This window comes from Cryptotermes secundus, unplaced genomic scaffold, assembly GCF_002891405.2.
Source record: "Cryptotermes secundus unplaced genomic scaffold, Csec_1.0 scaffold318, whole genome shotgun sequence".
In the NCBI taxonomy this organism is placed as follows: Eukaryota; Metazoa; Arthropoda; class Insecta; order Blattodea; family Kalotermitidae; genus Cryptotermes; species Cryptotermes secundus.
In genome coordinates this window covers 1,438,082-1,465,523 of record NW_019730108.1, presented here as the reverse complement: position 1 = coordinate 1,465,523, position 27,442 = coordinate 1,438,082, and the positions used below count along the sequence as shown (strand labels likewise).

The following is a 27,442-nucleotide window of genomic DNA, read 5'->3' as shown; positions in this document are numbered from 1 at the left end:
CTGTGGCAAATAACGACAACGCGTCCGTCTAGTGCGTCACTAGGGGTAGCATATGACGACTACTGGAAGATGGGCAGCTACATAATTCTTCTGTGGTCTGGAGGAGACGTGCAAGTCCTGATGGGCAACCTAAACGATCAGCTGAGTGCCCTGGAGAATATGGGCACGTGGAATAACAGAGCAAAATTCCTGGTCGTAGTAGATGAACCTCTTATGGATACAGTGGGAGTGACTTTGAACATTACGAAGGAACTTTGGAAATATTACAGGATTCTGAATGTACTTGTCCTAGTTTCGCAGACCAGAGACATACAGTACGCGAGGGATGTTCGTAAACGGAACACCAAAACGCCCATCTTCGATTTATACACGTGGTTCCCTTATCAGTCCGAAGTGAAATGTGCAGATGTTGAGGAAGTTGTCCTTATTGACAGTTGCATTGTCGAAGACAGGGGTCGTTTCTTGAAAGAAGTGCCTCTGTTTCCCGCAAGAATTCACAAAAAGTTCCACGGTTGCCCACTGAAAGTATCTGCGATAGATTTGATACCACTTGTCATGAAAGAAAATTACACTGACGGGGACAACATAGTCAGATACAAGTACTATGGGCTGGAAGCAGAGTGTTGCAAACTCATTTTGGAGGCGCTAAATTTGACGCCTGTTTTTATGCCAATTTCCGGGTTTGGTTTAAAGTCTCGCGTTGAAATGCTCGAAGATTTAGCGGTTGGCAATACAGATGTAACATTTGGTGCTTACCCATTGCACTTTTTAGTCTACCCTTTTGCAGATTCGACTGTATCATACATCGACGATTACATGAGCTGGTACGTGCCGTGTGGGAAACGAGTTCCGAGAATGGAAAAGGTTGCAGACATTTTCACAGTTTCAGTTTGGTTAATGACTGGGGTTGTATTCGCTTTGTTTGTTATTGTGATGTGGTTAGGAGTGAAACGTGCAGACGGAACTGCGACGAAGGAATCTCCGAGCTACATGACGATACATAATAGCATCCAAAACACATGGGCCGTTGTTCTTGGCATGGCAGCTACGGATATGCCACGAACAACTAAAGTCAGGTCATACTTCTGTTTGTTTGTCTGGTACTGCTTTGTCATGAGCACGTTGTTTCAGACGTATTTCAGGAGCTTCCTCGTGGATCCTGGCGTAAAGGAAAGGATACGAACTTTGGAAGAACTGTACAAATCTGATCTAGTGTACAATTACCATAAGGAAAATGACAACTATCTGAACTTTTCACTTCCATCTTTCTATTCTGGAATAAAGTTACGAAGAGACGAATGCGAAACGACAGAGCACTGCCTTTACGATCTTCTACGCGCAAACACCTTCGCAGTGATTGACCACAGCTTTCACACTGATTATTACACGTCGATTATCAAGAAGCCTGAGCTGTGCACTGTGGATGTAGCCATCTACAGACTGAGTTTTGCAATGCATCTAGCAAAGGGCAGCCATCTTGTTGATTCATTTAATGATGTCATTCATGGGATATTGCAAGCGGGATTAATCGGGAAATGGTGGAACGACCTGAAGATGGACTATAAACTGTCAGCTGCGGCTCATCACCCCAGTATATTTCCTAATTTTGCGGACTTTATTCAAGATGGCAATGATTATTTTGTAATTTCCGTATCTCACATACAATTAGCTTTATATGGAATTGGCGTGGGGAGTCTCGTAGGTTTTGTCATTCTCATAGGCGAGATATTACACTGCAAGCTGTTCAAGAAGGCACCTCCAGTTCTTACTGACACAGGCAGAACTAGACATGGCGAGAGGTTTCAGAATATTGGTTCTAGATCGCTGGCTAAATCAGTCAACGAAGTCTCTAAGACAGAACGCGGCCCGAAGATAGCTGCAGCGCGAGCTCACCCTTAAAATCAAGGCACATTTACAGATTCGAAGGTTCGAAATTATCGCAGAAGTTTCGTAGTTCATATATATTGTCACGTATTTGTGTGACTATACACGGGGTTTGGATTGGTGAATAGATTTATTGACCACTTACAGGTCGTAACTACAAATAACTATAACACTATCGATGATTTCCACACTTTATAAATCACTACACGCTAAGTCTTCTCCAGCCTGCTACTAGACGTTTCATGGTAACGGACGTTAACAATGGCTATGCCTCTGCTTCCCTGTTCAGGTCCATCCTTCACAGATTCTTGTACAGAATTGAGCCGTTGTCCAGAAACTGAGCTGGTATGACCGCCCATCTCACGATCGCTGCATAGCGACGGCTACACACGCTATGATATTAATTGCGGATTAATGATATCGTTCAGAACGAGGGAGAAACAAAAATAAATTAGGAAATACAAAACAGAGAAACAATATTCCATAAGACTGAAAATAATTACTACCATATTTACAAATGAGAAAGTTTACAGGAATGAGCAATACGTAGGTACGTACGTATTTGATGACAAAGTAATGGGAAAATGTGGGAAATAAGATTTCTTTAACTAAATAAGCGTTTCTTCAAACGAAAGATGTTCTGTATTATGCAGACAGAAATCATCGAGATTTGGGTTTAGCATTAATGTACTTATTTCTTTCGTTTGTGACCACATGTGAAACACGTAGAGGAGGTAGCTACTGTGATAGCGCTCCCGTCTAACTTGGGGGAGTACTTAGTTCGAACATACGGCCGCGCCATAGCTCAAGCGGTTAGTCGCTGGCTTCCCATCGCGGCGGCCCGGGTTCGATCCCGGGTCTGGTCAAGTGGGATTTATGGTGGAAAAAGTGGTGCTGAGGCAGGTTTTCTTCGAGTACTTCGGTTTCCCCTGCTAATCTTCATTCCACCAATTGCTACACAGTCACCCTCACCTATCAACGGGGGCTGGTACAGTAGGCCAGAAGTGGCCGCAGTACAAGGGACTTAGTCCCACCCCACTAGCCATACAAAAATAGTTCGAAAATGAATTGAACTACTGTCTAATCTTACTGAGGTTTTGCGTGGTTTCCAAGGCGAATTCTGCGATAGGAATATGACCTTGAAATGAACCGCGACCCACCTCATTGTCTACTTTTATCTAATCACCACTCATGATTATCTTTCCGTCTTCAATCCGTGCCTTTCAGGGTCGCGACACCAAGAATTGTTGTAGGTTCAGACCAGCGCATCCAACAAAACTGTTACTTCCATCCTCAGGATGAATATAAGTAGGTCTGGGATTTTAGGTGGTCAAGTTTTTTAGCTGAGACGTCGGATTCAAAATTGCAAATGTTTTGCGGGCCCACATTTCAGGAAAGACGTTGGTCGAGAAATATGGAATAAATGTTTACTGTTGAAAAAATCACCCGAAATAAACTTCTTATATTCTTACAGAAGAATGCGTTTCTATATTGGCTGATAATAATAAAATAGTTATGATTTAATTTTCAAATAATCACTTCGTCTGGACCGGCTCTGGGGCCCACCCAGCCTCCTATTCATTGGGTACCGGGAGCTCTTTCACCAGGGGTAAAGCGGCAGGGGCGTGAAGCTGACCTCTAACATCCTACTAGTGTCGAGGTCAAGAATACATGGATCTACACATCCTCACCCCCATACATCTTCATGGCGTGGTGCTTAATTAGTTAAGCACAGGGACAAGTTTACTTTTTTTAGTGGCGTCATAAGCCCTAGTTGGATTCATGGTTACTTTTCCTTGCACGGTAAAGGAAAGTGGGTGCTTCCCCGCAGTCAGAAGTTGAGTCTTACGCCCACAGAATCCTGTAGCGCCATTGGCTAAACTCATTTTGTAACAGGATTGTTCGGGAGATTGCAACTTGGCCTGAAAGCAATGCAGCACGGGGACCGCATAGGGGAATTTACATGAAGTCAACATCCTCTGATGAATTATGATGCAGCTTACGACACACAAAGCTCTGAATATTTATAACGTCAACAAGTCAACAATACAGGCTGTTCTTGCGCCTAGACGCTTGATGAGGTCACGTGGTAACAGTGTGGCGACACTGCTTTGCAAGTTTCGAGGGGTTCCTCACGTGTAGATAAAGTGTTCATAAGCCTGACGTGAATTGTATGCTTCTGAAGAAACGTTCGGAGTTCGTGAACCGATATGTGTACAATTTGTAAACTGTGTGTCCGTGTTCTTAATTGTTGAAAGAGAATGACAGATGGGAAGTCACGCAAGAGGACTATGCGTCGCGTCGCGTCGCGTCGGTGTGATCTAATTACACTGGTCTAGACTAAATCCTGTCTTAAAGGAAGTATTTCTATTCCACGTCTGTAAAATCGTTGATGCAGTCTGCAGCCACCTGCTCACATTGGCTCATCTCTCGCGGATTTCTTATACCCTGAAGATGGAGGCGATACTTTCCTCCGAAACGTCGGTTAACACAATATCTACACAGCGCCACATCCAAGAAGATGGCATTCTTCATAACCACGGCCGTGAAAACCTCAAATCTTACAATTCTTATTATCATGTTTAAAATTTCAGCCCTTCGTAGAAAACGTGCGGCACTTACAAAAACAATTTTTGGTTAATTCAGTTTAGGCAAATGGTTAAGTGTCTATTTTTCGAACTAAATTAAACATAAATACTGTGGTGAAAATTCAGAGTTTTTTTTTAATATTAAAGCAGTTGGTACATGTAGCAACCATGCATACACCGTATACACACGTATCCCTCACACACTTAAAACGGCGAAGTGTAAGCGGACACTTACCAAATTGTGCCGGAGCGTTACAGCAGATAAACATAGAAGCTGTAACATTCACCTCTTCAGCTGGTTAAGAGGGGCGTCTGATAAGAATCAGGTAACCAATCATTTCAATGTGTTTTCATTAAGATGAAATGAACTATCACTGCGCATGCTCAAACCGCATAAACTATGCTATTCGTAAAGGATATGCGATGCGGATTTTTGTTGATATAGGGACAGCATAACTGGGATAAACCCGTTCTCACTTACAGAGCACCTAGCATTGCAAACACTGCCGTTTCCAGTTCTCTTCTGCAACTCTCGGTTGCAATCTTCCGCCAAGACAGCAATGGAACATAACACTACCGAAGCTCCAATTGACCCCGAAGAAGACGAAGGTATTGTGACAGCCAAAGTCGTTTCCATGATTGTTTTGTCCGTGGCAACGTTCATATTAGGTATGATCCCTACAGCACTGTCCGCATGGTTCGGGTGGAACAGGAAGACGGACGGTAGCCTCGACACTTCCAGAACTTCTCGACTGATATTGTCACTGCTGATCTGTTTCGGGGGAGGCGCCCTCTTGTCCACAATGTTCCTCCATATGCTGCCTGAAGTGAGAGAATTCATATCCGAACTTCAGGCAGAGAGTGAAATTGCAGAAACCAGCGTCAGCCTCCCAGAACTTCTGATGTGCTGCGGGTTCTTCATCATGTACCTACTGGAGGAACTGACGCATCTGTATATTCACGGGCATGGAGACGAGGCAGCCATCTCAGAAGCGGACGAAGTTCTCCATAGGAGCTTCAGCATAAGGAAATGTTCCGGGAGCAGATCGAGCTTGGAGAAGGACGCAGAGGACACTCAAAAAGGATGTGAAGATGACTCGTCACTTAAGGTCATACATGGCTATCCATCTGCTTTAACGACATCGACTTTGGAAGAGGTTAAGACGAACGGAACCTGCACACCGGACACGAGAGCGGGAATACCATCACACCATGTGCCACATTTTAAAGAAGACGATACCATTGTCTCGTCAGTACGCAATTTCCTTCTTGTCCTAGCGCTTTCTATTCACGAACTGTTCGAAGGACTTGCAATAGGACTACAGACTAGCACTAGCTACGTGTGGTACATGCTGGGTGCTGCGTCTTCTCACAAACTGGTCCTTGCATTTTGTGTGGGTGTCGAACTCGTCAGCTCCAGGACCAAGTTCCTTCTCAGTCTCATGTACATCTGCACGTTCGCTCTGGTCTCACCGCTCGGCATTGGGATAGGAATAGGGCTCAGTGAGGGGGATGGGCATGGGGGTGTCCCAAACGCTATTCTTCAGGGCATTGCTACAGGGACAATCCTGTACGCGGTTTTCTTCGAGGTACTTCAGAAGGAGCACAACAGCAAGGAGTCTGGACTGTTGAGGCTGCTCGCCATCTTAGTCGGATTTGGAGCCATGCTGGGTCTGCGCATAGCAGGTAAGATCACATCAAACTGTCTTCTAGAAACAACCTTCATATCTGAAATATCTTCCACAGTTTCCATGTTACACACAAGATAACATTTAGCCTACTTTCCTTCCTTAAGAAAGAAAAACAAAGAGAAACAGCTCCATGACGTCATTTTACTGTCTGTGTGTATGTGTGTCCCTCCATGTCAATTTTCACGAGTCTTTGTATGATCGTTATGCAACTGGGGGCCACCACAATGCCACAGTCTTCTAAATTCCAACAAGCACTGTTAAGAACATGGCGGACTTGCGAAATTATGCGGTGGGAGATATACTGTCGCCACATACTCTAGCGTCCTGAAATGCTGTATAGCTGTAAGTCCCGGAAGGATATGAGATTTGTGTCGAGGCAACTTCTGAAACAAAATAATAACATCATGGCGCCCGTGCGGAAAGTCGGATTATTTTCCGGTTTTATGGCAGTATGTAATGAAGCATTGCAGCAAGCCATGTGAGGATTAGTGCTGAGAAACAGTCACACATATTACGCGTGAAATGCTGTTTGTAAGTCAACAGATATGGACATGGCGACGACACAGAACATTGAGGTTATATCTGACAAATTTAACGTATACATAATCTAAGTTTGAACGATAAATTCTTCGTAAAATGTTATAACTACGCGGACAGAAACCCATGCAATAAAAATGAGGCTGTATCGGCTTTGCCCGAAACTTACTGTGCTGGGAGAGGCTGACAGCTCCTGCCCAACCCCAAAGCTGGAGAACAGCTGCTTGTTCACGGATGAGTTACCCTCCATCGGCCAACAAGGGACCCATTTAACATGATGATTCTTGTAGCGACACTTGGCAATGGTGACAATTGCCCCCATAGCAACATGACCACAGGACGAAGGACATCAAATTTTGTTATGTGAGTAAGGACGGAACAATTGGACTTGGAACCGTGAAACCTTGTCCTTATCTCTGCACGGAGGGAGGGGGTATATCACGGTATAGCATTCAATTCGGCAGCGTCTGTTAGCAGACAAGGCACTTGACTTGGGTACCAAACCGTACCGTTCACCTTCATTCTTGATTCTGACATTAAATATTTGCACAGTGTGGATGTAGGCAGTGTTTCCGAGCTTTCGGTGATGCCTACTGGCTCCATCTTCATGGTAGGCGTGAGCAGAGTCTAACTTCATGTCATGTTGCAACTTACGGTCAGTTAGTATGGCCACCTTGATGTTGAATCCCTTCGGGTCTCATGCTCACATCCTTAGCCTAGGGGCGTTCTTTATGACGAAAGTCTTAGCCGAAAACTGCCAAATACGCAACAAATTCCTTCTGCCTCCTGCTTAAACTTTTCATACATTCTGCAGGCCCGGGTCACATTCCCGGCAGTGCAAGATTTCTCTCTTCTCCCCAGCTTGCGGCGCACCCAGCCAATGGATACCGGTGCCGCTTACCCTGGGGGTAAAGCGGCAGAGGCGCGAAGCTGATTACTAACCTTCATCTATTGCCAAAGTGAAGCAAGGTACAGCTATACCTCCATTCTTGCATGTCTTCATGGCTTGGCGCTTAATTAATTAAGCACAGGGACAACTTTACTTTTACCTCACGCATGTGCACATGTATACACATGATTTCAGTTCAGGCTCCGTACAGCAGCTTATGCCATACCTTGGTTAGTTGCAGCCGCGGCTGTAAGCTTGCAACTCCACGTGGCACTGCTGACTTCACATGCAACTCTAATTTATCCCTCCCAATATTAGAACAAATGTCACTACAAAGCGGCCTTTCCAACGTCATATAGAAATAAATTCCGATTATGTGCAATACCTGCACCAGAAGGACGAGTGGGCACTGGCTGGGAATCCCCCCCCCAAAATGTAATATCTCTCACTCCCTCCCCCTTCTCTCTCTTTAGAAACTACGATGGCTCCAGGTCATATTTCAGTAGCGTTCGGAAACAACACGTGCAAGATGGCCGGAGCAACTGTGTGTGTGGATTCTACACATTCAAACAGTCCTGAGGGGCTGGGTCTCTGGTCCCCAGAGAGCCTGTGCCCCGCCTATGTCACGTGCAACTGAACGTTCCTTGTTTTCAATAACATTCGCATACTGACCTCTCCCTTACACACTTCACCCCGTAGGCTTGATACCCTGTACTTGTCTGCTATTGGTTCGCTCGGTGGTCGGGTTGGATCCAATCGGTACCGGCGGTTTCAATCCGTCCTACGGGCGAGCCAACGGGAACTGACTTGCCGTCTTCCATTCCCCCCGTAATTCCATCTAGCGGATTTCTGTGCTTGCCGCCTGCTTCCAAGCTGATTTCTTGCCGGGCTTATACTTCGACCATGAAGACGGAGGCAATATGTTGGCTTTCACACTGGTTTCTCGCTGGGCTTGTGCTCCGGTCATGAAGACGGAGGCAATATATTGGCTTTCACGCTGATTTCTTGGTGGGCTTATACTTCGGCCATGAAGACGGAGGCAATATGTTGGCTTTCACACTGGTTTCTTGCTTTGCTTATACTTCGGCCATGAAGACGGAGGCAATATGTTGGCTTTCACACTGGTTTCTTGCTTTGCTTATACTTCGGCCATGAAGACGGAGGCAATATGTTGGCTTTCACACTGGTTTCTTGCTTTGCTTATACTTCGGCCATGAAGACGGAGGCAATATGTTGGCTTTCACACTGGTTTCTTGCTTTGCTTATACTTCGGCCATGAAGACGGAGGCAATATGTTGGCTTTCACACTGGTTTCTTGCTTTGCTTATACTTCGGCCATGAAGACGGAGGCAATATGTTGGCTTTCACACTGGTTTCTTGCTTTGCTTATACTTCGGCCATGAAGACGGAGGCAATATGTTGGCTTTCACACTGGTTTCTTGCTTTGCTTATACTTCGGCCATGAAGACGGAGGCAATATGTTGGCTTTCACACTGGTTTCTTGCTTTGCTTATACTTCGGCCATGAAGACGGAGGCAATATGTTGGCTTTCACACTGGTTTCTTGCTTTGCTTATACTTCGGCCATGAAGACGGAGGCAATATGTTGGCTTTCACACTGGTTTCTTGCTTTGCTTATACTTCGGCCATGAAGACGGAGGCAATATGTTGGCTTTCACACTGGTTTCTTGCTTTGCTTATACTTCGGCCATGAAGACGGAGGCAATATGTTGGCTTTCACACTGGTTTCTTGCTTTGCTTATACTTCGGCCATGAAGACGGAGGCAATATGTTGGCTTTCACACTGGTTTCTTGCTTTGCTTATACTTCGGCCATGAAGACGGAGGCAATATGTTGGCTTTCACACTGGTTTCTTGCTTTGCTTATACTTCGGCCATGAAGACGGAGGCAATATGTTGGCTTTCACACTGGTTTCTTGCTTTGCTTATACTTCGGCCATGAAGACGGAGGCAATATGTTGGCTTTCACACTGGTTTCTTGCTTTGCTTATACTTCGGCCATGAAGACGGAGGCAATATGTTGGCTTTCACACTGGTTTCTTGCTTTGCTTATACTTCGGCCATGAAGACGGAGGCAATATGTTGGCTTTCACACTGGTTTCTTGCTTTGCTTATACTTCGGCCATGAAGACGGAGGCAATATGTTGGCTTTCACACTGGTTTCTTGCTTTGCTTATACTTCGGCCATGAAGACGGAGGCAATATGTTGGCTTTCACACTGGTTTCTTGCTGGGCTTATACTTCGGCCATGAAGACGGAGGCAATATGTTGGCTTTCAACGGACTTCATAACCACCGCTGTGAGGCCATCTGCTAGTCCGCTTTGTGTCGCAGTTCGGAAGTGACTAGTAAAGGCCGCTGGCCACCTGCTCCCGCGGAGCTGTCAGGGGCTTCTGAAGGCTACGTCCCGCCACATCAATGCGGACCTCATTAGTATCGGCTTCCTTGCAGAAGCAGTACAGTCCGACAGGCGCTCTCAGGGCCTTGCCGTGAACCAGTTCTGTATGGGCCTTGAGACCGAGCCTTCTGTCCGGCGTTACGTCGAGGTACGTCATGCCTTTGGGCCCTGCGCCTGTCCTGTAGCATGATACAGTACTTGCCGTTGTGAAACTTTGTTTACATGTAACACATTCATGGAGGGGGGAGGTGCCCTTTTTGGGCCAACTGGTGCGCCGGACAGGAGCAAGTTACGAAACGGTGCTTTCCACATTTACCGTAGGCTTCAAAAATCAACGTATAGGATGAAATTGTTGCTTTAGAGTAATCTACCCTGAGGATGGAAGCAGCAGCTTCCTCCATAACTTTGGTACATATATACCACATTACACGGCATCAGATATCTCAAGACCTTAATCTCAGACGGTCGGTCAGGTAAATTGCTGATGGTCCTCGACAGCAGTCATTCATGGCATCAGATCTCGTCGAGACCAATTATAAAGATTTTTACTTTCTCCTACACATGTATGTATGCCGAAATGGGACCCTACGTTGTTGCCAAATTTCGCTACTAAATTGCTGCTGGCCCTCGTCAGTATATTGACTTTTGGTTTCGAGTCCTACGGGACTTATGGCCTTATTTTACTGTCTCAGTTGCGTGGATTTAGCGACACATTTTCATCATTACGCTATCATCACCACAGAGACCGAAGCAGCTGTACCAGATTAGGAATTTAAAACAAAGTTATAACGTCTGACGTCCGACTGTAGGCAACGGTCAAAGCGGAGACTGCTCTGTCCGACACAGAACATTGCATTTGAGTGTCCCATTCGTCTCACTCTGCGACAAGTATTTACACGCGACTCGGTCGGAATTGTTAATAGGCAAATTCCAATCAAAATTGCCTGAATTATGCAAGCGGAAAGCTTCCGTTTAATACGACTCTCCACTGCGACGGCTGGGCTCAGCAACTGCTTGCCGAATTACACGACTCAGTGGAAAAGCCTAAATTTCGAGCCGACTTTTTCCAATCTTCTTGCGTGGGCAGGGCCCAGAGACCGAAGAAAGCACGAAGAGGCCAAGAGAGTAACATGCGAAGTTGTCCTTATGCTTAACTAAGTACTACGCCATTAAGGCGTATAGGGAGAGTGGACGTATAGATCCACGTATTCTTGACTCGGTACTAGATGAGGTGAGTGGTCAGCTTCACGCCTAGACCGCTGTACCCCCGATACCCATTGGATAGGAAGGTGGGTGGGTCCCAGTAGCAGGTGAGTTTCGAATTGTCTGTCCCTTAGCTCGTTGTTCTAAGTGAGCATAGGAACATAAGGTCTAAGGGACACTCGAGATTGCTGCAAAGCCGAAGCACTGCTGCTACTGAATTTACAGACAAGTTTTATGTTACATATGAATGATTAGTTACGAGAAATTATCTTTACGGCATTTATCTTTGCAACAAGAAAAAACTCCTGCATGTGGTACTTGAAAGAAATCAAACAACTTAAACACAAGCCTGTTCGTTATTTCCTGACATTAGCAATTAAAATTATCTATGTACAAACAATATGTAACCTGTCGGGAATGGAACCCCGTTTCCCCTGCCGTCCAGCCAGGAGCGCTGTCACTATAATGACTGAAATATCTCAGATATTAAATTGGATTCCTACGAAACTAAATTAAAGGTAAAGTTGTATCTGTGCTTAATTAATTAGGCATTACGGCAAGTATGGGGGAATGGAGGTATACATCCAACATTCTTGACTTCAGAACTAGACTGGCGTATGTGATCAGAATCAAGCCCCGGCCGCTGTTACCCCTCGGATGCGAGGCTGGGTGGTTCCAGAGCCATTCGGGAACAAAACTAGATATAACAGAAACCCTTACAGTATTTTCAGAGATGAATCTGATCAGATACAAATGTACGCATGTGCGCTAATTTTGTGCAAACAATAAGGAAACAAAAACAAACTCCGTGGTTTTAGTCCGCAAGCGAACTATATCGACCGAGCGACTGCCGCTTGTCGGCGAAGTTAGTGCCAACATTAGCGGATAGAGGGTGTCACGTGGTCTGCGCAACGAATCCCCACGGCTGTTAATTTCAGTTTTCTAGACCGGAGCCGCTATTTCCTTGAAATAGCTCCTCAGTTATCCTCACGAGGCTGAGTGGACCCCGTTCCAGACCCACTACTTCTCAGAAAATCTGCAGCGCCGGGAATCGAACCAGGACCTCTGGATCTGTAGCCAGGAGCTCTGACCACTAGACCATAGAGGCGGGACAATAAGAAAAGTCAGTTGAATATGAAAGCATTTAAGGTATATTTCTGTGCACAGCTGGGGTTGTGAAATGCAGTTTCTGGCGTTCCCCTTCGGGTGAACTGCACGAGAAAGCACGGAGACAGGCAAATAACTGCCACTATACGAGTACATGTTGCACTCGCGTCACAGAGCTCAACTCTCCGGCTACTTTAACCCACAGTTTCACGTAAGCTTCAAATCGATAGGTCTCGCCTGGCTACCCCTGATCCTGATAATTCTGCGGCACCAGTTCTCTCCTCTCGCGTTTTCAAGCCGAGTTTTACGTCCGGTGATAAGATCCTTTAGACTGCTTAACCCTGTGAAGTCTTGTAGCTGGATACCAAGGTTACGGAGTAAAATACCGCTTCCATCTTCAAAAACAACCGTGAAGATGGAGGCAGAATATTAGTATCCCCTTACAAGATTATACGGCGTCACAATGCAGAAGACAATATGGAGTGAAAGCTTCGAAACGCGGATCACATGACGTTTAACCAGTGAGGACTCGCCAGGATGTGATCCTGTGCTCCTTGAAGGATAGGCCTCACTGCAAGCTCTTTTACAGGAAACCATTGTGCACCAGCAATAGGAAACATTTAAAATCTTGTCATGGTTGTTAGTTACGGAGTCACAATAGCTCAGTCAGTATAGCGACTGGCTACGGGCTGGACGACCCGCGTTCGATTCCAGGCAGTTCAAGATTTATCTCTTCTCCACAGAGTGCAGACCGGCTCTAGGGCCCACCCAGCGCCCTATCTAGTGGTTGCTGGGTGCGCTTCCCCTGGGAGTAAAGTGGCTGGAGCGTGAAGCTGACCATTAACCGAGGTCAAGAAAAGTGGAGCTATATCTGCATTCCTTCATGTCTTCATGGCGTGCGTTTAACTAATTGAGAACAGGGACAATCTATCTTATTGAGATAACTGCGAACATGTAAGTCCCGGTATTGCCACAAATAGCATGGGCATGAAGACCGCCGGCTGTAACATACAAAAGCCCTGAATTTCTCACGCAGATTTTATTGATGGGTTTCATATGACTGTCAGAACAAACAGCGATCATATCCTTGGACAAAATTAACAAATTAGTTTTGGTGTGTTTCCTGTGAGGTACGAAGTTAATGGCTGTGTGCTACTTCGGCGGATTTCACGCCTCAGAGAGCTGAAGGAACGCAGTGAACCAATGCGGAGTGGTGTCCACACTCAGCGGCAGCAGAGCAAAAGCCTGAACCAGGGGCCATAAACTTCAGTTTCCTCTTCCCAGTGGTCCCGCGGTGCAAAGCATGAAATGTCTCCGACCGCTCAAGTGCTGGGATCGTGGGTTCAAATCCCACTTGATGGATTTCTATTTCTTCTGTGTTTGTGTGTAGATGGCGGTCTTGCGACAGGACTGACCTCCCCCCCCTCCCATCCAAGGAGTCCTACCGACTGTCTAAGATTCATAGTTGCAGATTAATTCTGATTGGAACAGGCCAGAGGGCCTAATACGAAACACAGAAGAAGAAAGTTGTGCTTAATCAGTAACCACACGATGATAACGCATGGTGGAGTGAAGGTACAACTCCACTTATTCTTAACCTTGTCACTTTTGATGTAGTAGCCGAAGAAGTAACTTTGTATATATATTGTCACGTATAGTATGCATGACTATAGACGGGAATGGACTGGTGACTGGATTTACTGACCACTTATACACACGACCCGGAACTACAAGCAATTACAGCGCCACCGCTAATCTGCACAATTCACAGATCACCACAGCACCCGCTAAAGCTTTTCCAGCCTGCCGTGGCTTCACCAGTCGTTCCCTGGCAACGGATTCTAACAGTGGAGATGTTTCAGCTTCACGCGCTCAAGTCCTCTCTTCACATACTCCCGTACAGAACTGAACTTGGTCTAACCTTGCTCCTTGCTTATAACATATCGGCACGGAAGACATAGAAAACACAGCTCTCCTATCTTTGCGTTTGTGTCTGTTGTTTCAGGAACGTGCTTACCGAGTCGTTTCTCAGAAACGTCCCTGGTATAGCCGCCCATCTTGCGGTCGTTGCTTAGTAACGGCTAGAGGTAACGCTCCAGACCTGTATTCGCGAGGTGGTCGGTTCGAATCTCGATTGAGATACAGGCTACCCTGACCAAGGTTCTTCATGTTTTCCCTCGGTCCATAGATGCAGTGCTGGTATAGTACCTCAGCAGGCCCTGTCCCTTCATTCTAATTCATTACTATAAACTTTTTGTAGTTTCTTGAGGTGGGGGTGAGACTGAGTCCACTTGGTACGTCGGCCACTAACTGGCCTACTGTACCAGCCACGGAGGAGAGATGATGATGAGTGTGGAGCAGTCGGTGGAATGAGAATTGGCGGGGGAAACCGAAGCTCTCGGAGAAAACCTGCCCCAGCGCCACTCTGTCCACCACAAATCCCCCATAAGTTGATCTGGGATCGAACCCGGGTCGCCGCGGTGGGAAGCCAGCGACTAACCGCTTGAGCTATGGCACGGCTCAATTCGTTACTCATCTGCTGGTCATCTATTTGCAACTGCACACTCTGTAGTCCTGGGTGCTGAAAGCATCGGTAAATAAGCAATCAGTATCTCTACATGACCACGCTACGTACAGCAGGGCTCCAACCCTCCGATATTCATATGAGTTCCAGCAGGTTCAGGCGCACTTAGCAGATGGGAAACATAACAAAATATTCCCCAAACCGATTCCTACAGAGAACCTAAAGGATTTAATGAGCGGGGATAGCTCAGTCAGTATACTGACCACACTGTGGGATGGAAGACCGCAGAATCAGGTTTCGATTACCTGCGGGGACAAAGTCTCTTCCTCATCATGGCATCCACACTGGCTCTGGGGACCATCTAGCCTTCTACCTAAAGGAAATTCAGAGAGGTTTTCCCGGGGGTAAAGCTACCGGAACGTGGAGTTGCGCGATCACTTCAGTGTATATGCTGAGACTTAGAAGGCGTAAAAATATTATGTTTCTGGACATTATCCATCTTCCTATTTTTATTTAAAACAACGTTTTAATGTTTTTTTCTTAGCACTCGCAGATGGTTTGTGCTGTACTTGGCTTATATATGCTATTTTGTGTTGGTGCAGGTGTTCGGAGATATCGATAAGCTCTATCGATTGGGCCCAACTGAGTAGGTTCCACCTGAAAACGGAGACAGAATTCAGTATCCGAAACGTTTTGTTTTAAAATAAAAACAGGAAGATGGACAATGTCCAGAAAGATTATATTTGTAATAATGTATCATGGTCACACCCACTTGTCCACACACTTTCATGGCGTTCATGGCGATGTGCTTAGTTCATGAGACATAGGAACTACTTCCCTTGAAGCGTATAAATTAGAAATGGATATTTAAACAAGGATAAACCTTTGTATGTCCTAAATAAAGAGCAAGAACAAAAGCTTAAAGAACGGAAAATTGAAGAAAAATGAAGTAAGCAGAACAATCCAATGCTTCGCTGGCGATTCCAATTGCTGGAGGGGCATACACTGCGTAACCCGTTCCTGTGACTCGTTCTAACGACCTTCTGGACCAATATACTGTAGTCCAGAGAACACGATTGAATGAAAAATCAGCCTTCGAAGTCACGTTAAAACAACAAACGTTGTACTACTTGCTTCACGCTGGTTTCTTGTTTGGCTTATTCTTCGACGGTGAAGATGGAGGCGAAATCTTCCTCCGAAACGTCGGTTGACTTTCAGCGGACTATACAGAACTGTTTTGCAATGTGCACATCTCACAAGTATTTCTCTTCGTTTTGAGTCCGTTACTTCGTAGCACACCATCGCCAGGGGACAAATGATTCAACCCGCAACAAAAACTGCCTCAGTAACTATTTTTATTCTTATTAATTAAGCTCCGTCGGTATAGCGACTGGCTGCGGGCTGCACGGCCGAGAGATCGGGGTTCGGGTCCTGGTAGGGTCAAGATTTTTATTCTCTCCACGTGGTCCAGACCGGTTCTGGGGCCCACCCAGCCTCATATCCAATGGGTACCGGGGGGTAAAGCGGCTGGGGCGCGAAGCTGACCACCCACTTCCAACTAGTTCCGAGGTCAAGAATACGTGGACCTATACATCTACTCCCCCATACGCCTTCATGGCGTAGTACTTAATTAAGCACAGGAATAACTTATTAATTAACTACCTCGATTTATGAAACCTTCATCTGTCTAACACGTGACATCTCGCCATTTCTTATAATGAGTTCCATAATGTGAAGGAACTATCGTCTGAGCTGTGACGCCGTGTAGTGTGGTAGGTTTCCGACGTTTCGGGGAAAGAAGGCTATGCCTCTTATCTGCAAAACAGAAGAGTAAGCCGTGAAAGTAGCAAATATAGTTCCTCGCCTTGAAGAAGGAAACAGTATGCTCCTCCGAATTGCTGGTAAATTTCTAACAGACTGTCCGGCGTCATATCCCAGAAGGCATTTCTTGAAGTCACCTCCTTCGAAATCTTAGAGATTCATTTGCTTTGGTGTGATGCCGTGTAGTATGGTAGAATATTACCAGTGTTTCGGATGAAGATACTGCCTCCATCTTCTGGGTCGAAGGATAAACCAAGCGTGCACAAACGAAGCTCTTCTGCTCTCGTGCTTGGCTTACTTTCCCTCTAAAACGTCGGTAAACATGTACCAGACTACACGGCGTCGCACCCCAGACGACAGTCTCCCCCCTCCCCACTTCACGCAGACCCAGGGGGGCGAGTACCCGGGTGTAACGCCCGGTCTGTTCTCCCATGTACACACCGAAGCTCGCTGACCTCAAAACATCGGGCACAAATGTCCAACAGTTTCACTTCTCGTCGTGCGTAATCGCGTGCCGCAGTGTGGCGTGTAGCTTGAAGAGAAAATTACACGTGTGGGAGCACTGAGTTGTCTATGTGACAATACGGGTTTGTCTGCCGCTTCAGAAACCGAAAGATTCGCCACAAATGGAAGTAAGGGAAACGCGACGTCCCTCCTGTGTTTAAAAACATCAGCGGTTATAATTTCCTTTTAAATGCATTTTTTCACGAAGCCAGTATATGATGGGCCTTAGGTGCGAGGTTTCGACCTGTGATATGGTAACATATATAATAACAATAATTACGATAATAATAGTAATGGCACGAATTTATAGTCGTGACTAATAATAACGGGTTATGGATTCACTGATTGGATATATTAACACCTACTTTTACAATTTCTCTTAATCACAATTAATTATAGCGCTATCGCTGGTCTACCCACTTCAAAAATAATTAGGACACGCTAAATCTTTTCAGTCTTCACTAGTCGTATCCTGGAAACGGGTTTATAAGAGTCTCACTGTTCCTAGAACACTCATAAAGTCTTGTTTTTCGCAGGCCGACTCTGTTTTACCCCATTTCTCATTCCGTACTTCTACACAGTACTACCAACTTCGGAACTCGACTCTCTTATAACCACACTGCACGAAACCCAAGGAAAACACCGGCTCTGAACAATTCATAGGAGTGTTTACCGCTCCGTTGCCTAGAAATTGACGTCCTATTGTTCTCACGGTACGCTTCTGGGGGAACGTGTTTAGCGACCTGTTGCCTAGCAATGGGCATGACGCGGACTACATAGAAAACAATTCTTGCAATAAATTTCCTATTGTTGCGTGAGCGTATTTCGGGCGTTGCCTAGAAATTGGTCTACATGTCACATAATAATAATAATAATAATAATAATAATAATAATAATAAAACTTTTTGAGCCACAGCCTTCCTTAGAAGATTCTGCTAGACTGCATCCAGCTTTCATTTCTTTGGATTTCGTGACAGTAACTGTTCTACAGAGCAAGGTCGTAAGCCCTGCGTCCAAGCCCCAATATGGCGGACCAGGTCCCTGTATTTATGTGGCCCAGTTTCCCTTACAACTCGCAGGGCTACGGTGGAGGTATTACAACCCACCTCCACAGGGGAAATAATACGTAACAATATCCGAGATGCATATCCGTAACTAGGGCAACCACAGACGTATCTGGAAATGATTCGCAGGGAGCGACCAGTACATGAATGAAAGTAAGTGGACAGTATCTTCAGTGGGATGGCGTGTAATGCTTAGTAAATCGCTTTCCAGTCCAACGCGCGAGTCCCGCTCTTACGAAACCGAGTCAAAATGAATTTAGCTCTGGCTGAATGGCATGGGATATGGAGCTAAACCGTTTTTGCACCAAACGTCTTGCTTTCATGATGCACAGGGGAACAATATCAGAGGCTTCCGTGCGCCATTCGGCGTCGCAGCTCTCGGCAGATTTAGAGATTTGCTATATATACGTATATAGTATATATGGGGGGGGGGTCACATTCAGTAGGTTAGCATTGTACTGATACACGTAAAAACTCGAGAGAAGGATTTTGCAATCTTGTAAAGAAAGCATCTCAGCATAAACATTACGTAACAAGTGTTTACACAGTAACGAACCGAAGTTAATTCCGAAGGGTTCTATCTTCTGCGATTTAACGCCGTGCAGTCCGTTGAACCGACGTTTCGGAGGAACATAACGCCTCAATTTTCAGGGCCGAAGAATAAGCCAAGGAAAATCTACTTGCCACCTGCTTTCACGATGCTTCGAGCATGAAGATGGTGGCGAAATATTGTTCCGAAACGGTGGGTTGAGTTCCAGCGGACTACGTGGCTTTACATCTCAGAGCTCTTCGTAACCATCGGTGTCAGAACCTCAAATCCTACGAAGTGCTCGCAATTCTGTTTTGGAAAATGCAACAACTTCAGAACTGGGCGTCTGCATTTCAGTCATTCAAAATGTTCATTTGACATTGCATTTGATGACATTTTGCTGACTACAGAAGCCATACGATTACGCAAGTGACTCGGGGGAGTGGAGTCCTTCTTGGCAACATAATATCACTAAAAGAGGCAACCTCGCCTTTTCTGGAATCCGAAGGCTAACTGCTGTGTTTGCAGGGGCTCGGCCGTGGGGACACACAAACACACGCGCACACGAATATGGATAGGAGAATGCAACTGAAGAAGGCACATGGCTTGAACTGGAATATATTATTCTAAACCCACTCTCCGGGTTAGATCTCTTCTTGGCCGCGCCATAGCTCAGGCGGTTAGTTGCTGTCTTCCCACCGCGGTGGCCCAGGTTCGATCCCGGGTCTGATCAAGTGGGATTTGTGGTCAACAAAGTGGCTCTGGGGCAGGTTTTCTCCGAGTACTTCGGTTTCTCCTGCCAATCTTCATTCTACCAATTGCTCCACAATCACCCTCACCTATCATCCGGGGCTGGTAGAATAGGCCAGAAGTGGCCGCAGTACAAGGGACTTAGTCCAACCCCGCTAGCAATAAAAAAACCTCGGTACTCGGTGGAGGTGTTAGCTTCACACTGCAGCCGGTTTACTCCCAGAAGCAACTGGAACACAATATAAGAGACTGGACGGGCCCCAGGGCCTATTTGGGCACTATAAAAAGAAAAAATCCTTTGCCCCTGCCGAGAACCTAAGCCTTACGCACAGGCCGTGGAGACGTCGAAGCTCCCACATTTTCTCTAGACAATGTGCTCACAGATGGCCGTGAGGTTGTCAGCCTTACTTCCTTTGCCCACAGGAAGATTCCTGGTAATCATTTCTGTTAGAGGCTGAGTCGATCAACTGAAAAAAATCCAATTACCTCATCGGCAATCGAACCCGCGACCTCCCGGTTTATGGTATACTGCCTCTCTTCAATATACGAAAGAAAATGAATTATAGTACTTTGTATGAGTAATTTCGGCGTTCGGGGTTTAGCCACGCCGTATGTTGAGGCTATTACAACTTTTCGGCTTCCATTACAATCGCCGAGACAACCAAGATGGCGACTGCGATTTACGTCGAAACGTCGCAACATCGTAACATCCGAAGTTAGAATCGTGCAGAGACCTCTGAAATGGAAGCACGTCAGAGATTTGTGTGCTCTTTATCTACAACTTGGGCAATAAATCCACAGCGCTGAATACTGCCTTGGGATGCACAACACAAACGGCAGTAGGGCCATCAGGAACTTGCTGCGCATGCGTCCGAACGTTGCTAGGAAACGGGGGATAAATGTGATATCTTGTTTCTCGATTCATTGTACTGCAGTCTGACAATATGAATGGGCGTAGTTTGTTCTCGCTTTTCTGTTGAACTAAAATTATTATAGCAAGAATGTAGATACCATCAGGAGCTCGTTCTGGCGTTGCTCAGAACCGACCAAATGAAGTTAACTGAAAATCAGTAGGGAAAAAATCCAACACAACTGAAATCAATCATATAGACTCTGAAGAGTTCTGATGATGGTGTATAACACTCAGGATTACAGGGTTTTTGGACTTTCCCCATTGTCCGGTATTCTAAAGAACACGACGTTTCGGAAGCCGGATCTGTTTCCGTCCTCAGGTGATGGGGGAGACACCTACTCTGTTGGGTCCCTTGGTAAGAGCTAACCTCAAGCACTGGAACCAGGGAACACGCTCACTTCCGTTCACACACCAACACATTCATCTTCCAACAGTCATCCTGCCATTCGACGCTACATTGTCTGACCATAAATAAGCTACAAACAAATGAATAAATTATTGTTAAGTGTCTGAGTTACAACGGCGTTAAAGCTGCAAGAGACGGACGTATAAAAACGTTATTTCTATATCTCTGTTGCTTTGATTGAGTTGCGATTTGCAATTAGACCAGTTTCTCGGTATGTAAAGTTGTCTCTGTGCTTAAGTGATGAGGCACCATGCTATGAAGACGTATGGGGGAGTACAAGTATGGCTCCACCTTTCTTGACGTCGGTACTACGTGGAGGTAAGTGGTGAGCTTCACGGTCCGGCCGCTTTATACTCAGGGTACCCATTGGGCAGGAAGCTGTGTGGGCCCCAGAACCAGAGTAAACAGAAGTCCCTTGCGCCTGCTGGGAATTGAACCCGGTTGTCCAGCATGTTGCTATCCCGGCTCCGTGTCTGGGTATGTAAGGTTTTCATATATATTCAGCTAAGCAGGCGTTTGGTTTGTTTTCAGTTGGTCACAATCACAGCCACGGCCACGGTGACGATCATGATCATGATCACACTACGGATCACCCACATCCCCACCATTAGCAGAGAGTCTGTGTGCAGAGACTGGGAGTGCGGTCGGACATGTCTTGCTGCCACGGACACACTGGACAAGAAGACGTGAAGCAAGTTCAAGCTCTGGGACGGCTTGAACATGCGAGATACTGGGGTCGAGTCTCGGCTGCGTTTCAGCTGTCATCAGTGAGATTTTGTAGGACCCCCCCCCCCCCAGTCTGTCAAGTTCAATGCTGTAATAATATTTCACAATTCATAATCATTCTACGTACAACTCATTTAGCTCTATGTAGACTATCCTGTGTAGTTTACATAGTATTCGTGTATATGTAAGATTTGAGGTTTTCACGGCGGTGACTATGAAGAAAGCCGTTTTCTGGGATGTGGTGCCGAATGACTCTTGTGTGAACTGACGTTTCGGAGGAACGTATCGCCTACATCTTCAGGGTAGAAGAAAAAAGAAGAAAAATCCGGGAACGAGGAAGTAGCGCGAGCAGGTGCTGCTCACGCTGGTTTCTCGCTCGCGGATTTTTCTTCTTGTTTCTTCTACCCTGAAGATGTAGGCGATACGTTCCTCCGAAACTTCGGTTAATATAATATCTACACTGCGCCACATCCCAGAAGATGGCGTTCTTCAAAATTAAATATGTACGAGTGTATATATTTGTATATAAATATATAATATATACGTGTAATTATGTATCAGGGTGGAGTAAAAATTAAATAAATTAAAAACAAAAGTAAAATGACAGGTTCTATGGATTTGAATGAAAAATCTTACAAGTTGTGTGGAACATACCCAAGTATGTGTAAAAAAAAAAGATACTTTCAGGTCGGCAGATTCAGTACACGGAGAATTATTAATATCAATTGGATTCTAAAAGGTTCTGACGATGGTATATAACATTCGGGAATTACTGGCTTTTTGGATTTTGTCCACCGTTCGGAGTTCTAAAAATGTAACAAAGAATATAAAGTTTCGGAAACCTGATCTGTTTCCACCGTCAGGTGAGGGGAGAAGACACCTACTACGGACCCAAGAGAGTAGGTGTCTCTTACCTTACCTGACGATGGAAGCAGATCCAGTTTTCGAAACGTTGTGTACTTTGGAACCCCGGACGATGCACAAAATGCAAAAACCCTGTAATTCCCGAACGTTATTCATTCTGAATGCCAAAAGCTGATGTTTTACATTCATAGGCATCTCGTCTGCTCTTATGAAAGTGCCGAATCACGCCACAGTTGAATTTCTCAGGTCTCGAGAAAGGCCGCCAAATTCTCCAGTTTAAAACCCGTGACATTGCTCAGTTTCGGGCGGTCTTACACAGTCTGTGTGTGAAACCCACTCACTGGAGTTACTGCAAGCCGCGCGGGTTCGTGTCCGTTCTGGGATCGATCAATGTAAAAGACCAATTGAAACCCTAATCTAAGAAAACCTGTTTCCGAACCAATAAATGAATGTGATGGAATTATAAATGAAAAGCGTATTTTTATCATGGAAACTCGGAAATATTTTTCTGTGTAACGAACCAACCGGACTGAACAGTTTGTGCACATACTTAGGTCGGCTCATTTACTGCTGGTCCTCGCCAGCACGGTCATTCTTGGGTCCGGGTCCCGCGGGACTCACGACCATATTTTTCTCATGACTCTGGGACTTGGACGACTACTGACCGCATAGTTAGATATGCCCCACTAAACTGACGCGATTTGCAATTAAAATCAGTACAGCCTTTCTTTTTTACCTCTGATGGTGTCGTTCACTGCACCACCACGCCATTAGCATCGTCTCGGGGGGGGGAGCAAGCCGATCATCTGCCCCTTTAGGATTTTTCTAAAAATTAAATTTGAAAAAAAAAAAAGCTGAACACAAAATACTAATTCCAGAAATTAAACATGCATTTTTAATATTCTCCTATCCTGATTACCTCCGAGCTAGCGGTACAGACACTGTTAGAGGGCTTGATGTATGTTCGTAAGTAACATCTCTGGTCTCCCCTCCTTGCAGGACTGGCTGCCCCCTTTGGAAACAAGAAGTTCTGGGAAGAAGTAATCGGCCACTTTCCTTTGAAAATACACGGTCTGAATAAAGCTGTCTCTGTAATAGGTCGTGGAGGCCAATAGGGTTGTGACGTCGAGGCTTCCACATTTTCTAGACAATCGGCGCACAGATGATGGCAAGGTTATCAGCCTTACGCGCCGGCCGTCCTTTACCCCAAGGAAGATTCCTGGTACTAATTTCTGTTAGAGGCTGATTCGAACCCAGGGTCACAGTGCTGTTGGAATAATTAGGTAAATGAAAAAAAATGCAATAAACGTATTGGGAATCGAACCCGCAACCTTCCGGCTTCTAGAATAGAGCCTCAACGAACTTCGCTAATGCCTGCCCCTTCACGGACCGCATAGAAAACGAAGCATATAGGGGGAATGCAAACACAGAAACAGCAAGGTGACCTCATAAGCCGGCTTTCCCTTTCTTGAAGATAAGGGAAGTAGGCTGAGGTGTACCCGGTATGTGCAGGAAGCGAGACACAACCGTGTGTGGCTGTCTGTAAGAACGCTGCTGGTGCAGTACCTTGTCCGTACTTGTGCTCTACGTCTTGTTCGCTTAATCAATCGTCCGACTGTTGCGTCAGCTGACGTAACGCTCCACATTCAGGGTCGCTTTGCCGTACATAACCTCACATTTCCCGCGTATCTTCCCACCTGAAGGACATAGCCGATAAATTTGCAAATGAAGACCCGCCCCGTTGGATTTGAGGCCCTCAAAACAGTTGCTATGCCCATCACAGTGGCCGGCCGCGCGGTCTAGGCCATCAACTATCTTCGCCCGCTCGAACACTGGGATCGTGGGTTCGAATTCACTTGAGTCATGGATGTATATGTGCGTTTCTTCTGTGTTTGTGCCGTCCTACGTGTAGGTAGCGGCCATACGACGGGCTGATTCCCTTCCAAGGAGTCCTACGGACTGTGTATAACATTATGAAACTGAAAAAGAGGCCAAGGCCCAACAAAGGGCTGTAGAGCCATAGATAGATGGACAGTTGAAAAATTTCGAAACGCAGTCCCACATAAGGGCGTCGGAAGGGAATAGGGCAATTCTGGGATCTACCGCTTCCACTGGATTTGGAGAAAAAGTGAAAATCGAAAAGAATAGGAAGTAAACAGAACATTAACACTAAAAATGGAAAGTATTTTAAAAATCTTCTATCGTCAATATCCCAGGACAATTAGTAAAAATAGTATTCAACGGTCCATACCTAATTTACTGGCCTCTGTTTGCACCCGTGGTCCAGTACAAGCTAACATAAACCGGAATGAGGCCTGGTTTTCCATACGTCCAGAGGTGGGGATATTTGTATGGACAGATCATGAGGAAACTCTTGGAAAATGTCACAGCATTTAGAATGCTTAATGCGTTATATAGCGACGGGTCAGAGTTCGAGTCTCGGTAGTAGTAAGATTCTTCTCGTCATCGTCCAGCCCGGTTCTGAGGTCCATCCAGCCCCTTATCCAATGAGTACCGGGGGCTCTTTCTCAGGGGTTAAAGCGGCCGGGGCCAATCAGTGCCGAGGTAACGAACACGTGGATATACACATCCATTCTTTTGCCGAGAACCGGGTTTCTAGCACATGCCGAGGAATGCAGCTCTTATGCTGCGCCTGTGAGAACATGAAACCAGGGTTACGAAGGCGTCTTCGGAAATTCAACGTGTCATAACAGCGGAGGAAGAATTATTTCTGTAATTTCAAGGTCTCCTGCCACGGTACATAGACTGTACAAGAAATGCTGATGTAACCTTCTGTGTGAGTCATTTGTCAATACGACTGTTTCATATCTGTTTAAATGAAAATAAAACTTTCCTTGGAAAAGTTACGAAATGGGATATATATGACCTACATGTTCTTTATCTTGACGATCGTATCATGTCTAGGCTTTTTTTTTTGTTGCTAGTGGGGTGGGACTAAGTCCCTTGTACTGTGGCCCCTTCTGGCCTATTGTACCAGCCCCAGATGATAGGTGAGGGTGATTGTGGAGCAATTGGTGGAATGAAGATTCGCAGGGGAAACCTGCCCCAGCGCCACTTGGTCCACCACAAATCCCACTTGACCAGACCCGGGATCGAACCTATGTCCAGACTTACGAAATATCTTCAAGGGTTTCCTCATTCGCCGAATTGGGCAGATAAAATAAACTTTCATCCGACCCTCTGCACATACACGTCTGTGTCTTAGACTTGACAGATCACAGGAAGTTCTCGCTCTTAAACTGAAATCGGCTCCAGGTTCGATCCCAGGTCCAGTCATGTGGGATTTGTGGTAGACCAAGTGAAACTAGGGCTCCTCCGAGTACCCAGGTTTCCCCTGCCACCTCCCAAAAAAGAAAGTGCTCAGTCAGTTAACCAAGATTTAAACCCAGTACTTCCCGAACATGAAGCAGGAACGGTAACGTGCAACCGCCATATTCTGACTCTCCTTGACAGCTGACACACCGGAAGTGCCTCAACTTCTGTTTCTTGCTAACACTAATGTGTTTAGTCTCCATATAACTCTTGCACTCACCCTGGGAATGCTGGAAGAGGGTTATTGATTTCCGACTGAACATGGCTGGCCTCCACGCAGCGCAGTCCGCAGTCCACATGGTCACAACGGCAGAACGGCAGAACGGCAGAACGGATGGCCTACTTACATTCTCTCTGAACTCCCTTCACTACTCTTCCTTTCCTTTTTCCTTTCTTAATTAGTTCTTTCATTCTCTTTTCACTTTCGCCCTTCTTTCTTCAATCATACCTCCATTCCTCTCATATTGTTCTTATTTTCCTTTTTTTCTCTTTCAGCACCGCTTTCATTATTTTCTTTATTTGTTTCTTTCCCTGGGACATCGGATACACAATTTTAGTGCAGCTCGTCGAGGGCTCCAGCGAGCCCCTTCCGAAGCGCGGGGCATTATCACACGGGTCTCACTCGTCTCGCTGCTGTCGGCGGGAGAGAGGACTCGGTAAATCCTCACTCTCCTTGGAAGATTTGAGGTTTTCACGGCGGTGACTACGAAGAAAGCAGTCTTCTGGGATGTGGCGCCGTATAGATATTGTGTTAACCGACGTTTCAGAGGAACGTATCGCCTCCATTATCAGGGCAGAAGACAAAAGAAGAAAATCCGCAACCAGCGTGAGCAGGTTGGGTACCGGAGGTTCTTTCCCCGGTCGTAAAGTGGCCGTGGTGTAAAGCTGACCACTCACCACCAAGAAGTGCCGAGGTCAAGAAAATGTGGGTCTACACCTCCACTCCCCCATACGCTTCCATTGGACAATTCGCAATTAGTTAAGCACAGGAACAACTTTACCTTTTACATTTACCGGTATTCTAAAGAATACAACGTTTCGGAAGCTGAATCTGTTTCTGTCCTCAGGTGAGGAGGGGGCGACTCCTTAGAAAGAGCTAACCTGTCACTGGACAACCCATGTCAGTCTGTCTGTCTATGGCTCTACATTCCTTTGTTAGACCTTGGCCGCTTTTTTCAGTTTCTTAATCCAATACAAAGTCAGTAGGCGTCCTTGGACGGGGGATCAGCCCGTCGCAAGGCCGCTACCTGCACACGCAGGAGAGCACAAACATAGAATAAACGCACAGAGACACCCATGCATTGAGTGGGATTCGAACCCACGATCCCAGTGTTTGAGCGGGCGAAGACCGTGCGGCCGTCAGCATCACTACAGCTATGTAAACACCTGAGACCACGCACTGCAGAGGGGCAGTATGCACAGACCCTAGCGGGGGGAGGGGAGTTGGGGTGCCCTGATGACGGGGCGTGCGCTTCTGGTAGGGTCACCCATGTTGCATATGTCGAAGGGTATGAGGCTGCAAGTTCATTTCGCGTTAAAATGCCTAACGAGGGATGCTGGTAATTATTTAATTAATTAATCTCACCGCCTATACAGCCCCCGTCTGGAACTGTTCTTCCAGAGGGGGCTGCTCTGCCTACCGTCTCTTCTGTCTCTTGGTGGAGTCATCGCGTCATCCAAGCAGGCACCAACG

General features: G+C 46.0%; 1 protein-coding gene across 1 annotated transcript; it reads left to right on the top strand.

Annotated features, from left to right (window-relative positions):
• The first annotated feature begins 4,934 nt into the window (after positions 1-4,934).
• LOC111866131 (zinc transporter ZIP1) lies at positions 4,935-21,807 on the top strand. Its single transcript, XM_023854776.2, has 2 exons — positions 4,935-6,158; positions 21,358-21,807. Exons 1-2 carry the CDS (start codon positions 5,033-5,035, stop codon positions 21,435-21,437), a joined length of 1,206 nt encoding a protein of 401 aa, XP_023710544.1. The 5' UTR covers positions 4,935-5,032; the 3' UTR covers positions 21,438-21,807.
• The last annotated feature ends 5,635 nt before the right edge of the window (positions 21,808-27,442 follow it).

What these genes read in the sequence shown, in the direction of transcription:
- LOC111866131 (XM_023854776.2), top strand. Translation starts at nt 5,033, where the DNA reads ATGGAACATAACACTACCGAAGCTCCAATTGACCCCGAAGAAGACGAA. An exon ending in GCTGGGTCTGCGCATAGCAG is followed by an intron (nt 6,159 to 21,357) that starts GTAAGATCACAT and finishes GTTTGTTTTCAG; the next exon opens with TTGGTCACAATCACAGCCAC.